Genomic DNA, 15555 nt, shown 5'->3' with positions numbered 1-15555 from the left:
AGGAATTATGAGTCCGGTTGTGATATTTTTACTCTTCTTGATAGAGTCTCGATATATCTTAATGATCTCTGTCTTTTTCCTTCTCCATCGATCGCTCTTAACACAACTTCTTCGTCAGTTTTACTTTTATTTACATCTGTATAATTTTTGACACATATTCAACACCGGGATGTTATAGGTCAACATATCAACATGAACATTAACCAGCCTTGAGGTTGACACGTGTGATCTCCATATCATTCTGTGGGGATTTGACGTCTTCTATGTGAAGGAAGGTTAAGTCGAGCAGGTCAATACTCAGGGGTTTGTTTATGCAGGTTATTTTTAGAAGGATTGATGGTTGAACAAGTGATGGAATAGTAGCCTGTGTCATGTTTAGTAGAAAATATAATATTAGATGCTCTTATGTTTTAAGCTTTTTAGTCTCCAGCTAGTGAGTCGTACAGGTAAAAAAAAAAAAGTGGGTTTAACGTCAAAGTCGACTGGAGATCCATGGATTATCGACTGCTATAAAAACAAACACTAGGACCATCTGAGTCAGTACTCTGTAGTTATACTTCACTCAAGGTAGTTCTTTGGCTGAATAAATTCGTTTTTAACTTGGAAATACATCAGGAGAAAAATATATTGATCCGTGCTTTTGAACGATGAATGCAAGAAAATGTCTATATCGTACAACAACATTTCAAGTTGATCATACAGTTTGTCTTTCTGGGTGTTTTGAACAGAAGTTCAGTTAGAAATGTTTCTTTCAGTAAATATTGTTTTTTGTTGCAAATGTGAATCCAAGACAAGACCAAACAAAGTGAATCCATGCATAGCTTGACTTTCGTTACTGGTTTAACTTAGTGGATTAATGTACAAACATTTTTGATCAAATATCGTTGGTCGTTTTATCCAAAAGAAAGACAAAATCCACTTTATGACGTCTTCAGAATATAGTTTTTTTCCCTCCTCCCTTTCTGTCTGTAATTTCGTGTTGGACTGGTTACTGAATGTAAGTTTTTAATATAGTAGCTTTTATTTTATTTTATTTTGCCACAAATACAATATACACAATGTTAAACATAGGTTGTAAGTGTTATATAACCTAGCACTGTTACCAACAAGTAGTGACTTTAAAATTACCTTAATTTTACATTACAGTTTTAAAAGAGATACTATTATTTAAGCATTATTGTGTATAAAGTCGAGCGTAATGCATCCTGACTATTAAGAAGAGTATGAAATCAACTCAGTTTCTGTAGGAACTTGTGAGTTTGAGACCTTGGCTCCTGAATTTCCAAATCATCCCACAACAAGTCGATCATAACAATAGTCTTTTTGGGTGTTTTGAACATTACCATCATGGTTAAAGTCTTTCAGCTAATAGTTCCTTTTGTAAACTCATGCATAGCTTGTATTGACTTTAGGAACGGGTGGAGTCCAGAAACATTTCTGATCAATAATTTTGGTTGTTTTCGTTTTTTTCCAACAAAATACCTACTTTTTTGGTTATTACCAACCTATGAGTTAGCATTAGCATACAAATTCTTCACCCAAATATATTTCTATCTTCCCTCTGTTGTAACCAGACAACATTATGTCTCGTGATGGAGGCGTTGCTCTTTTGTTCCACCTGTCAGTGTGGATCTCCCATAAGGCCATGCAGCAAACAGGCTTATGTCTACTGAGGAGTCTGTGATCAACAAAAGAATATTAAGATGTTTGACAATTTCTTTAAAAATTGGTTTATATTTCACTTAAAGTCTAAAGCAATTGATTTCTGAAATGAAAAAAAAACACATAAATAAGTGGTTCGATATCTTTAATAATCGTTTCATACCTCAAGAGTTTTTATCGTTTGATAAATATACCGGAAAATATATTCCGGAGTTCTGCTAGTGTCTTTTGTCCCGGCCTCTGTTTGTCTAAAAAAGCATTCGATTGGATTACGTCCTCTATAGTGAGCCACGATTCATCATTTAGTTGGTGTTTACCAAACTACAAGATAAAAAGGCCCTTCGATAAAAAGGGGGGAATATCGCACCGATAAAAAAATATATACAAATTCCACGTAACGACGACCTCGGATCATGGTTTTCATCATGAGATTAGAAGGTCATCTGGAATGACGTGGTTTGCTTATGATGAGACGACAGAAGTGTCACAGAAAAAGAAAAGATAACGGTAAAAGCAGATGGACGAACAACACAATGGAAAGTGGTAGCAGCGGTGTTTTCGCGCCGACAGACTCGTATCATCGTACCTGCTGGGTTATCTCACTGTGTGGTTCTCGGTTTGGTGGTTCATCGCGGTAGACTACTCCCACCGCTGTGTTACGGCTCCAAATTGTTCCTCCGACGTCTGCAGTGAAGAACGCCGCCATCTTTAATCACAACAGAGTCCATCTGTCGATGCCTCTCTCCGTTTCTAGCCTTCTTTCTGTGCTCCAGCCCTCTCTGTGTTTGTTGTGGGGGGTGTTCTTTTGCTCCTTCCGACATCAAACCACCGTATCGACGGGCTCATGGGCCGCCCAGCAGGGGGGGGTGTTTTGAACATGCCGCATTGGCTGCTGTCCTTTTCCCGAGCCCGCCGATTCACTGACCGGATTTATTTTCCCTCATAATATTAGCCCACAAAAACATTTCAACTTCTCAGGCCTTTGATTTTAACAAGTTTTCTGATGTATCAGCGAATGGGACTGGGAGTACTTCATCGAGTACTTTCCTAACTTGAACTGTGTGCCTTGTTTCAAGCTAGTATTCTCCATCTGCATGCTGGTTTTTCCATGTATTTAATATCCTGTTTCTTCGTCTCACCTCTACCTATCCCGACGTACTCAGGACTTTGTTCTCTCTCTATTGACAATGAATGGAGTTGAATTTCTGGCGTGCATCTCCTCGTATCCCGTGTCCGCCCCGCCGGCGTTACTTTCTCACACTCTTGGTACTTACTCGACGGAGAGTCGTCTTCGCTCCGTGTTGCAATGTAGCCATGGCAACAGACCAATCCGCAAAAAAGCAATTGGACTCGAAAAAGACGGAGAGATGATGTTGTCTTTTGTTAACAGGCTTTATCAGCTGCTTACCTCTCAAATGGATTTCACACTCGCCCGTCTGCCTGTGAGCAGGGTCAGATCCCAGACACCCCTCGCACAATAACCAATTCCCCCCCCCATGCTACACCCACTTTGTTGGCCACGGGTAATCTTAACCCGAGCTCTGGAGCTTTCAAATACTTTTCCTTCAAAAGTAATACTGTCATTTTCAACATGGTGCACCGTTTCTTAGTTGTTACCGATCACTATTACTGTCCAGTATTACATGTTTGAATCAGAGGCAAGAATATTCAATTGTTGAATTTTAGAAATCAGTCATGTCAGCATATGCTATTTTTTTGTTGATATATATGATATATCTGTTATTAAATCTCCATGTATTTTATCAATCTATTTTAATTGTATTCATATTATTTTATTCTGGTGTAATGTCACCACAAACAATCCCAGTGTTGTGTTTACAACACTGGAAATAATAGTTTCTGATTTCTGAGTCATGTGTATTGACATATCAGACATGATGACTCTGCAAAGTTTGACATTTTATTTTATATCCAAAATGTGCTGATATACATGATCTGAAAATTTGAATACTGTACTTAAGTTAACTTTTATAGATATTACATTCATTACCTAAATACATCTTTTTTAATATAAATAACATACATTTGTTTTAGTTTCAAGAAAATAATTATATATTTAAGGGAAGAAACTTCTGATATCTAGATTTTTTACATTGATTTTAGCTACAAGCATTGGCATTATATCTAAAGAAAGATGACAGAAAATAAAAATTACATTGTTTGGAGTAAGCAGTACTAAAAAGAACATTGTGGGAAAAAAAATTAAGCTAATTATAAAAACTAATTATAAAAACAATAGTAATTCATTAAATAGTTACTTGTGTGTATCATGTGAATAAAAGACAGGAAAGAAAACATGGAATGCCTAGAAGCATTAAGTTGTCCGTACGATAGATTTTAAAGTAATAAATTAAGTGGTTAATAGAATATAATAGAATAGAAAGGCTTTATTCATCCCCAGAGGGGAAACACACTTTCACAACAGCGCAGTTGGAAGAAAATAAAGTGCAAGGAGAAAGAAATAGTACAAGAGATAATACAAAATAAAATAAAAACGATCTTAAAAATATACAAATTATTTACAAAATTAGAAATAATATCTATCTATATCTTCTTTTTTCTATTATATCTGTCCAAGTAAAAATACCTTAAGTTGTACCCAAAATTAAAATGCACATAAAATGTTTTTAACGAAACAATAGATATAGTTTAAAGCTCTTTTAGTTTACGTTTTAACTCTAAATAATCGTCCATATAAATATAACACGATCTTTTTGGATGGACTTCATAAGAAAATGTACTTCTTCATGCTGGCCTTCATACTGCACTCTTTCTCGAATAAAGCTATAAAATTCCACATCTGTGATTTCCTCTGTGAACACACTCCCAGTGGAGTCTTATTTATTTTTCAAACAGCCTGAGGGTTTTCTCATCTCCCCTGTTCCTCCCCGACAAAAAAAACTGGCAAGAGTTTTAACTCGTTTTTTCCTTTTAGGAATCAGAGTATAAAGTACACATATGATCCCAATAGCTTTGGAGAAAGAGAGAAAACAAATAGGTAATTTAATCTGACTAGACAATGAGGTAAAGTTTTAGCATGTTTTTGGTGAAGATCCTGGAGCTCCCGTCAAAATAAAACGATGTAGACCAACGGTTTCCGGTTTAGTTTTTTTTTTTTTGCAAGACATACATGACTTGTTTTTAAACTTGATTATAATTTGCTTTGTACAAATATTATATATTAATATACAAAACGCGGTTCTAAAAACGTGGTTTCTTGTTATCCGCCAGGTGTGTAAAGTGAATAGCGTCCTCGTGTGGATTTATCACGTCACTACTTCCGATCTTAACGATGTACGCTTCTCTTCTTGTGTATTTTAAGAGATCGTCAGACTCTACAAGTGAATCTAAGTTGATATAAGCTAACAACAACAACATCATTGTCTTTTAAAAACAAAGATGCTGTAAAAGGTGAACCTACATAAACCATATCGTTGCTCCCATCGGCGCAGGCGCGGTGGCCAAGTGGTAAGGCGTCGGTCTCGTAAACCGAAGATCGCGGGTTCGAACCCCGTCCGTGCCTTTTGTCGAGTCAGACAAAACATTCTTTAGATTGCAACAGATTCACGACTTTAAGTTGGTCTGAATGAAAACCAGATCAAAGCTGGTGAGTGTACACGTCATCTTTCAAACATACTTGATAAGTTTGTTTTTTTAAAACAAGCTACAGAATGTTTTTGAAAGTACAAGCTGACTATTGTATTTTATCATATATTATCTGAAATAAGGTAAAATGCAAGATATGAGGTGTTAAGTTTGGTCACACCACTTATGTGTGTGTGATTCAGTCGTGGTTAAACCATAATAAAGTTTCTGGACTAGGTGAGAAAGTCTCACCCTATAGTGAAAAAAGGGCGTCGACTTATTTTCTTAACATTGCTCAACAACTATCTGGAACTTTGGGATGTGTGTGTCATCCTTTGGTAGGATTCCAGTAATATAATCTGGTTTGAAAAAATGTTTCTTCCAATTTCTTTTAGACTTTTTTCATCCATCTTTAAAATAAATGTAACGATAAAACTCATTAAATAAAGCTGTCAATGCGTGAGATTGGCGTCAAGTAATGTAACTATAACCTTGTAATATCAGTTAACTTCAATAATTTGAATTATTTATTTATATACAATATATACAAAGACAGTACTGGCCCCTCTCCTCTTCACCATCTACACTTCAGACTTCGGGAGGTCCAGGACAAAACCACGTCCAGTGTCCATCAGAGGCAATGAGGTGGAGATAGTTGACAACTATAAGTACCTCGGCGTGAGGCTGGACAGTAAACTGGACTGGTCCTGCAACACAGACCATGTATATAAGAAAGTTCAGAGTCGACTGTACTTTCTGAGGAGGCTTCGATCATTTAACATCTGCAAGAAGCTCCTCTGCATGTTCTACCAGTCTGTGGTGGCCAGTGTCATGTTCTATGCTGTGGTGTGTCGGTGGGAATGTGTCCCAGAGGAGTCTCAACAGGTTGGACAGGTTGATCAGGAGGGTTACGGTTAATGAAGCTGGACTCACTGGTGACAGTTGCTGAGAGGAGATCATTGAACAAACTACTGTCCATCATGGATGATGACAGTCATCCTCTGAACACTGTCATCAGTGAGCAGAGAAGCAGATGGAGCACGAATGCTCCTTCCCAGGTGCAAAACTAGTAGACTCAGGGACTCATTCATTCCTCGGACTATTAGTTTGTACTGGTCTGGAAAAGCGCTATACAAATAAAAATTACTTACTTACAATTGTGAGTTCGGGGGCAGGAGTGGAGTAAAAGTTTCATGATGTTCTGTTCTATGTTAGTCTTTGTATCCTTTATCTTTGTTATTTTTCTTTGATCTATGTTCTTTATCTTTATCTTTAGCCTTAGATTGTATCATCTTGTTCTTTCTCTTTATTTCTCTTTGTTCTTGTTCTTATTCTTATGAATAATTGCTGTATTGCTGTGTCTAATTGGAAAAAACGATTTACTTTAGATCAATAAAGTTCTACCTTACCTAACCTATATTTTGAATATGTAGGGAAGTGTGTAAGCTGAAAAAAAATCCTCTATATATTTCAGAATGAGAAACTTTTATTGCCAGTGTAGTAAACACTACATAAGCTTGTTTGTGGTGCCGGCACAGAATCAAAAATGAAACAAGACAACACACATAATAAGAAATAGAAAAACAGAACCAAGGACCAAGGCAGACATGTTGCGACGCCTCTTTGATTTCCCTGATCAAAATATACATTATGAGACATATTTAAAAAAATATAACCATGAATATTTTTTATAAAAGTTTAGTATTAAAAAGAGCTTAAAATGAAATTGTAATCTTAGAACATACCTGGGCAAAGTGTGGCCCTCATGAGGTCAAAGATCATGTAGAAACTAACAATTGTATTTTGTAGTTATTTCTATTATTCATTACTGATAGCTAAATATGACTGTAAGTTTTTTTTTTTATGACTGTTCCCCTTCTTTGTAATTTTGAATTGTATTTATTTCCCCCTTAAAAAAGAATTAAGTGAACATTAAAATATATTTTTAAAAGTAAGTAAGTAATGGTTATTTCTACAGTGCCTTTCTAGACCAGGGTCACAAAGCGCTTTAACAATATAAAACAATACACAGTTAAAATATATACTTTAAAAGATCAAAACACATAAGACAAACACAGAAGTCCCAGAAAATCAGGGAAAAGCACAAATAAAAATGTCTTGGAAGATGGTTCCAAAGCTTAGGAGCAACAGCCTGGAAGGATTTCTCTCCTCTGGTCCTGAACCGTGTTCAGGAACTATCAGTAGATTTTGATCCACAGACCTAAGAGCCCGAGCTGGGGTGTAAGTCTGGATCAGATCACTGATGTAAGGAGGAGTCTGACCATGAATAGATCTGAAATTAAGTATTTTAAAATTGATCCTGAAAGAAACTGGCAGCCAGTGAAGAGTTTTAAGGATCGGAGAAATGTGAGTTCTTCTACTAGAGCTTGTCAGAATTCTCGCTGCAGATAAAAAAGTTATATAGCACAAGTATGATATAATGATAATTTTAGCTTTAATTCTGTTTACTTGATTTTACACTTTTCGCTCCTTTGATTTTGCGTAGTGGCCCCTCAAACCCATCATTGTTATAAAATGCGGCCCCTGAGAAAATTGAATTGCTCACCACTGTCTTAAAATAACCATGTGACTTTATAATCTGTTCAAATATCAAAGACTGAAATGGCACAATAGACTTTCTTTTCTATTATCGTTGCACAGAAAACACAGCAGTGAAACTGGCAACGAAATTTCGTTGCTTGGCAACCGTTAAAAAACACAGCAGAGAGATGTATATAAAAAAAGTATAAATATTAATAAGTTAAAAATAGTGCAATATAGTATAAACAGAATAAATAAATAACCTTATTAGTATTGCATATAATCATTGATGTATATAAAGTATAAATATAAATGAGTTAACAATAGTGCTAATATGTTATAAATAGAATAAATACATAATATTTTAAATACTACATAGCTCAAGCTATACATTACATGCCTGAAACATAACATTAATGGGCCACGATGAGTGTTCGTAACCTCTCAAGAGTTCACCGTGATATATAATATCAATATTTCATCTCAAATGACTGAATCAATGCATCCAAAAAGGAAATGCACTCTATGATTCCTGGAACTTCCGAGCTCCTGTACACCGAAGGTCGCGGACAATCGGGCAAGTGTTTGTGGGCCGTGACCCAGATACGTATTTACGGGACTTCGGACACAGCACCACGGCATCATCTCCCATTTCAGTCCACGCATGAGCTCGGTCAACAAAGAAGCTGTGTGTTTCTGCCGTGGAATTAAACGAGGGCAGGAACTCTAAACTGCAGAATCATTCCAGGGGGGAGTGTTGTTGACTATGATTATAGAGAGGAAAGTGACTTTGAGACGTGTTTTAATTGCCGTGTATATTTCAAAGTAGTTTATTGAAGCAAAACATAGTTATATATTTTTACATTCCTTTTCTGAATAATTGGACTGAAAAACAACTTTTCCTTTTGTTTGCTACCAAGTCTCCGTCCCTGAAGAGAGTCAAGGATTCTAAAAGAAAAATCTTTTTTTTAGTTTGTGAGTCATCTGTGACTCAGAATTCTCATTTATTTTAGAAAAGTGTCGTCAGTGTGTGAGGTCGACAACCTAACAGTAGTTGTGACTTTTACCTTTCATTGTGTATTTTCTTTACCTCAGGGTGGGATTGTGACGCTCTAAGCTAGTTCCCTCTCAAGAAAGTATTTGAATATTATGGATAATTCATGTTATTTAAAGTTAGTAATATCACATTTTGAATGAAATAAATCAAAACTAAAATTCAAAACAGATACATGTAAATCATGATAATAATATATTATATATAATATATATTATATATATATATATATATATATATATATATATATATAATATATTATTATATGATAACAAACAATAAATGTAATCATGCAAAAACACATTTTTGGAGATTACATGTTGGATTTAATCACAATAATCAAATTATTTTCTAAGATGTTTATGGCCTTGTTAGCAAATGATGAAAATGCTGTCTTTTGCAAGCGAGTTCCTGATGGGTTTTTAAAGATTTTGACATAGTTACTTCATTTCTTAGTATTTTTTTTTTCTTCATATTTTATGTAATGGCGACATGAATATCCAGAGGCTGTTAAATAATAATATATTGAATAAATGTCAATTAAATTCAAAGTATTTACAAGTAACACACCCTTGGTCTGTTTGGGAATTCAAAGAAAATGTGTTTTGTAGGTATTTGCTTAAATTTTAAACGGTAACAATCTCGAGCAAGGCTTAAGAAAAGTGGCTAATCCCTAAAAAAAAACATAAGTTGGAATATTGTTATCATTAAAATTTTAAAAGATATTCCAATCATAGTGATTTTTATAGTTCAATATTGAAATGTACGTATTTTTCTTTTTTTTTTACTTTTAACTAATCTGCTTATTACTACAACTATTTGTTTTGGAAAGAAAATTTAGAATTTTTACGCCCTACTGGATGAATGTTCTCCCTCATAAAATGTCATCACAATTGCATAAAAATCTAGAGGTAAAGGTAAAAATAAGTGTGAGAAGAAGAACAAAAAAATCTAAACTAGCGAGCCCATGGTTCAATTGTGCAGTTCAAAAAGAAAGTATCAGAGGTAGAAGTAGGTACATTTTGAATGAATTGAACACTGAAAGGATGAAGCAAATTGAAACAAAATCAAGAACATTCACACCTTAAAGTTCAACTTATTCAAATGTATAAATCTCTTTATTGCACAACTGTTGTGGAAAAAAAAAATACAGTTTCATACAGTCAATTTGTTTACAAAGCTCTTCATTTTATAAAAAATACAAAAACATCCATATTTCTGTGGCTGTATCAGTAAAAAAGAAAAAGAGTGTAAAAGCCATCAGTATATATTACACATCACCTCTTTGCTTCCACACATGAAGTCTGGCCAGAGAGCGTATCTGGTTATGAACGGGGCTTTTCTCAGGCACTTGGCAGCTTCTCTGTCGCACTTGCACAAGAGCTTTTCACAGTTGTCCTTCAAATCATCTGTGGTGAGAAAGAGCCCATGATGAGACATTATCACTGCGACGTCACGACAGTCTGTTCGGAAATTGAAAAATGACAAGTTTTACTGTGTCGATCATCTAGATTTAACGGACATTTAGAATAGTAAGTAAGTAATTTGTACTTATATATATAATATTTAATATATATGTATATATTAAAAAGTCACTTGATTAACTGATAACCTTTCACGTTTAATTCACATTAAATAATCATTGCATTGCATTAAATTCCATGTGCTCAGCTGTTCTTCAGGTCAGGTCAGGCCTACACTTACACTGAGAAAAATAAAACAATCTCTTGATGGTGCCAGCTAGTTTCTGGTCCCAAGGACAGACTGCATAAGTCATCTGTGGAACAGATTCTCTCTAGAAGAAAACAACTGCGGTAACTTTCCACAACCACCACGTCGACGACGTCTCTGCGATGGATCTCTGATTTGCTAAGAGTCCATGATCATGTAGATTTTGTCAAACTTGTCAAACCTTTGAGAGTCACACCCGTGAAGGACTTGTGCAATTTGGTTTGAGTAGTGTAAGAGCTATACTTATGTAAGTAAGTAAGTAATTTTTATTTATGTAGCGCTTTTCCACACCAGGGTCACAAAGCGCTTAAACAATCAAAACAATACTCAATAAAGTATATACTTTAAAGGGCAAGATAAAACTGATAAAACACACAAAATAAAACAGTTGAATGTTTGGTTTTATTATTAATAAAGTACCTTTGGCTGCTGGCGTAAGGAGAATACAATGATTGATATTTACATACCACACTCTGCTGTCCTGTCGTCACATGTCCACTCGTATCGGTCGGTTTTAGTTCTGCAGCCGAAAGCTTCGGCATCTCCATAGCAGCAGTCGTGTTTGTGGCAGCACCTGAACACAGCAGTGGATTTTAAAATGACATTCACCACATAAGTGTATAAACCATTTTTTTAAATCTGTTTATTTAGGATAAATACGTAAACGTACATAGGAAAGATGATTGCGAGTACCAGTGGTGAAGAACATTGACTTAACTAGATGATAGACGGATGGATGGATGGATGGATGGATGGATGGATGGATGGATGGATGGATGGATGGGTAAATGGGTAAATGGGTTAATGGATAGACAGACAGATCAATAGATGATGGTTGGATAGACGAATGGATAGATAGATAATAGCTGGAAAGATAGATTTATGGATGATGGATAAATCTAAGTATGAAGAAATGTATAAATGGACAGACGTTAGATGAAAGACGGATTAGAGATGGATGGATGGAAGAATAGATTCATTATGGATAGATGGATTCATAGATAAAGGGATAGCCAATTGAATAGATGGATAAAGGTATAGATGGATGGATAGATAAAGGGATGGACAGTTAAATAGATAGATGAAGGTATAGATGGATAGATAGATAAAGGTATAGATGGATAGATAGATAGATAAAGGTATAGATCAATGGATGGATAAAGGGATAGAAAGTTGAATAGATAGATAAAGGTATAGATGGATAGATAGATAAAGGTATAGAGGGATGGATAGATAAAAGTATAGATGGATGGATTGATAAAGAGATAGACAGTTGAATACATAGATAAAGGTATAGATGGATGGATGGATAACGGTATAGATAGATGGATAGATAAAAGTATACAGTTAAATAGATAAAGGTATAGATGGATGGATAGATAAAGGTATAGATGGATGGATGGATAACGGTATAGATAGATGGATAGATAAAAGTATAGACAGTTAAATAGATAAAGGTATATATGGATGGATAGATAAATAGATAGAGAGTTGAATAGATAGATAAAGGTATAGGTGGATGGATAGATAAAGGTATAGATGGATAGATAACGGTATAGATAAAAGTATAGACAGTTAAATAGATAAAAGTATAGATGATAGATGATGGGTGGATGAATGACACAAGTTTGTTTCTGTCCACAGATAAACAAGTGAGGCGAGCGTGTGGAAGCATGTTTTGTTCTGGACTAAACTAAACTGGGAGCAGACATGGAAGCAGTTCTGCGGTCAGAACTGCAGCGTGACTATTTTAAAGCAGGCGCAACAGATACTTAAAAGTCAAGTGGTTTGCGCGGGCTTGAACTTTTCGTGGCGAGAGAGGAAATTAGGATTTAGGTGTGGAATCTTTTGGAGGTAAAGCCTTCATTAGATCACGGACGCCCAACATGAAATTACACGGGAAGTAGAAAAGGGTCGCCTCAGAAATGTAGCTTCAACAACATCCTTCTGCCACATAATGTATGGCTCTTATATTTGGGTGTCAACTCTAGAAACACAGTCGGGTTGACCTCACCAGTCGGCTCTATCCCGGGGCCAGCCCTGACCTCCCAGCCCGCAGTAGCAGCCGTACACGGCGTAAGACAGAGCCGATCTGCCGGTGCTGCATTTGATGGCTCCTGCCAGCTCCAGAAGACCCCTCTTGGAGCGCTGTGGCCCTTGAGGCGCCGCCGCCGACACTGCAGGACACGACAACACAGAGAGCGTGTCAACAAGAATTTTTTAGAAACAGCAGGATGAACATGTACCACAAGAGTAAAATGCAAATTACTGTTTTATTAAATATAATTAACTTTAATGATTTAAACATTATTATTTATAGTCACACAAAACACATTTTTAAAAGTTATTCAACAAAAACTTGGAGTTAAAGTGTGTAAAATTCTATAAAATTCCTAAAATTCCATTAAACAGGATATGATTTATTTATAGTTTGTATTAAAAATTGAAGATATATTATTCGTTTGATTTAAATAAAACATTAGCATCTTGGGAGATATAATTTATTTTATTTAAATTAGTGTAAACTTTTATATATGCGTCACCCGTTTTATTAGATTGTAATTTATCCATTAAAACAATCCTGTGTTGTGTTTACAATAATGGAAATAAACTTCTCCTGATTATGTCTCTTGGACTAGAGGAATAAGAAACAGTGGAGATGCAAGAATCAACGTTGGTGAAGAGGAGAGTGAAGGTAGGGTGGAAAGAATGTACATGACTAAGAGGAGAGTCTATAAGATATTGTTTATATAATAAAAATTGAAATTATTTTATTTAAATAACTGTTAACTACTATGTGAGCCGATAGGTTTAATTGATATTATTTCATCTATTTATTTAATTTAATCCTAATTTATTTATTTATTTCTATGTTTATGAAAGCAAAACATTACATGTGTTCTATTTTTTTTTTTTAATAAATAACAGCAATAAAGTTGTTCTGTTTTTGATTCTGTAGAGGCAACGTGTGTCAAAATGAACGGAATGAGAAACAAGAATCAAGGTAGGTAAACCCTTGTGTTATCTCTGGGTCAAGAAAGGTGTTTGTGATATATATAAGTTTTATATTATGTAATCAACTCATGTTATTTCACTTTATTGTATTTCGTTAATTCTATTTTTGTATCCAAAACATCAGAATACAAAGTCCTGTGTTGTTTTTACAATACTGACATTTTTGTTTCAGATTTTGATTCTGTAGAGGCAAGAGAGAGGGAAAGTGATGATGATGCTGGAAATGAGGGAGGTTAAGAAGAGAGTGAAGTCAGGGTGGAAAGACTGTGAGAAGAGTTTATATAACAAAGTCTATAAGAGTAACAGAAAGAGTGATGCTTCACAGCAGGGGTTCTCAACTGGTGGTTTATTTATCCTTAATATTGTTGTATCTTACAATAAGAGACACATTCAACATCACAATTATGGTTTACAAGAAGGCGAAACTATTTTATTTTATGTAGTAATATAAACGTATTCATTAATCTTTTTATCTTCCTGCATGTAAAACTGCATCTATGTGCTCGTGTGGTCATGTGATCATGACGAATAAACACTTCCCGATGTGTCATTTAAGAAAAATAGTTCTATGTTTGTTTATGCAAAAAAAAAAATGATCTCACTATTTCCTTTCCAAGTACTTTAAGATCATTAAAATACTTGGCGGTGGCTGGACTGACCTGACAGAAGCAGAAGTATCCACTGAAACATGCTCATCTCATCCAGCTGCTCGGCTCTTCACGTGCTGCTCCTCTGCTGTTGGTGTGTGTTGTTGGCTTTTTTTAGAGGGTGTTTAAATAATCGGCCTGTGAGCTAATCCCGCCACGTTCACTCCCAGCTTTCCCCTGGAGGAAAAAGGAGGAGCACAGTCTGTGAATAACTTGAATTGTGTAGATAAGGTAAATTACTTGTAATTTAGTCTGAATGTGAGGATCTCATGATGAGTGTTTATAGCAAGGAATAGTTTTTTTTTGCCTCAGATATGTTTGACAAAGCGGTTATTTTTCGAGTCACAGTTAAACATTTTGGCTTCGATAGATGTCATATTATTTAGAATCTTTTGTTACACCCTCCACTACAGTTACTCATCAGGCGTTTGGGCTTTGACAACAGAGCTAGTGTGATTCAATTCTCCAAAATAAAAAGTTTAGTTTTAAATCTTAAGGCTTTTTGTTTTTAGGTACAATTGTTTTGATACATTTCAATTGGACAGAGTAGCTGAAACCGGTGCTGGTGCACAAGATTTTTCAGAAATTCACTACTTTTTAAGTTTTAAATCAGAAACAAATAAGGTAAGAATCAAGATTAAGTGAAAATGTAGTTTTTTTCAAAGGTAAAATTAGAAGATGAGCTACAGCCCTCTAGTGGTGAAGTCGTGCAACAAACCTACTGACATCTTGGTTACTAAAACAAGGGAATCTTGAAAGATATTATAATATCTTATATTTTATCTGTTTATCAGTTTCATGTGGGATCTGGTACGATCTTTTCTTTTGAACTATGTATGAACCTGACCTTGAATTTCCTTCATTCAGACAAAGAACCTGATTTTACAACATAATACTGAATAATATATATATATATATATATATATATATATAAAAAAAATAAAAAAAATCAGTCTAATTTTTAAAAACACACTTTTGTTTCAAAATTACTTTTCAAAGTCAGAGACATCAGAGCAAACAATATCAAAACATAAATTAAATTGAGATATATCATTATTTTCCGCTATCAGTTGAAAAGTTAAAAAAAACAAGCGACAACATAGTTAGAATTGGATCATGAAATAGTGAAATGTATAATAATAATCCTACTAATAATGAATGTTGTTTTAGAGAGGGCACCAATTAACGAAAGTGGGCAATTAAAAACTACATTTTTTAACTTCAAAACTTGACAATTCTGACCTCATGGGGCTAGATATGGACTGCTTTCTCGCCCAGGTGTGGCCTAGATGGAGCTCC

General features: G+C 35.0%; 2 protein-coding genes and 1 non-coding gene across 4 annotated transcripts in view; 1 reads left to right on the top strand and 2 right to left on the bottom strand.

Annotated features, from left to right (window-relative positions):
- The window catches only part of axin1 (axin 1), a 36009-nt gene extending 33524 nt beyond the window's left edge, over positions 1-2485 (bottom strand). For both annotated transcript variants that reach the window (XM_087808913.1, XM_087808915.1), the window contains exon 1: positions 2249-2485. The gene's annotated coding sequence lies outside the window, so the exon portion shown is untranslated. The remainder of the gene's footprint in view (positions 1-2248) is intronic.
- A 2649-nt stretch (positions 2486-5134) lies between these two features.
- trnat-cgu (transfer RNA threonine (anticodon CGU)) lies at positions 5135-5206 on the top strand. Its single transcript has one exon. It is a non-coding gene; the product is annotated as a tRNA-Thr (tRNA).
- Positions 5207-9953: 4747 nt separating this feature from the next.
- On the bottom strand, positions 9954-14371 carry pla2g10 (phospholipase A2 group X). Its single transcript, XM_087809433.1, has 4 exons — positions 14269-14371; positions 12609-12771; positions 11062-11168; positions 9954-10272 (listed from the first exon to the last, which is right to left on the bottom strand). Exons 1-4 carry the CDS (start codon positions 14303-14305, stop codon positions 10124-10126), a joined length of 456 nt encoding a protein of 151 aa, XP_087665559.1. The 5' UTR covers positions 14306-14371; the 3' UTR covers positions 9954-10123.
- Positions 14372-15555: the final 1184 nt, after the last annotated feature.

This window comes from Callionymus lyra, chromosome 15 (genome assembly GCF_982586985.1).
Source record: "Callionymus lyra chromosome 15, fCalLyr1.hap1.1, whole genome shotgun sequence".
In the NCBI taxonomy this organism is placed as follows: domain Eukaryota; kingdom Metazoa; phylum Chordata; class Actinopteri; order Syngnathiformes; family Callionymidae; genus Callionymus; species Callionymus lyra.
The sequence above is the reverse complement of the archived record's forward strand: the minus strand, read 5'-3'. Positions and strand labels throughout refer to the sequence as shown.

Coding starts and splice junctions, on each gene's coding strand:
- pla2g10 (XM_087809433.1), bottom strand. CDS start 14,305: ATGAGCATGTTTCAGTGGATACTTCTGCTTCTGTCAG. Junction 11,169..12,608: donor CCCCGGGATAGAGCCGACTG/GTGAGGTCAACC, acceptor TGCTGTGTTCAG/GTGCTGCCACAAACACGACT. Junction 10,273..11,061: donor CGACAGGACAGCAGAGTGTG/GTATGTAAATAT, acceptor TTCTCACCACAG/ATGATTTGAAGGACAACTGT.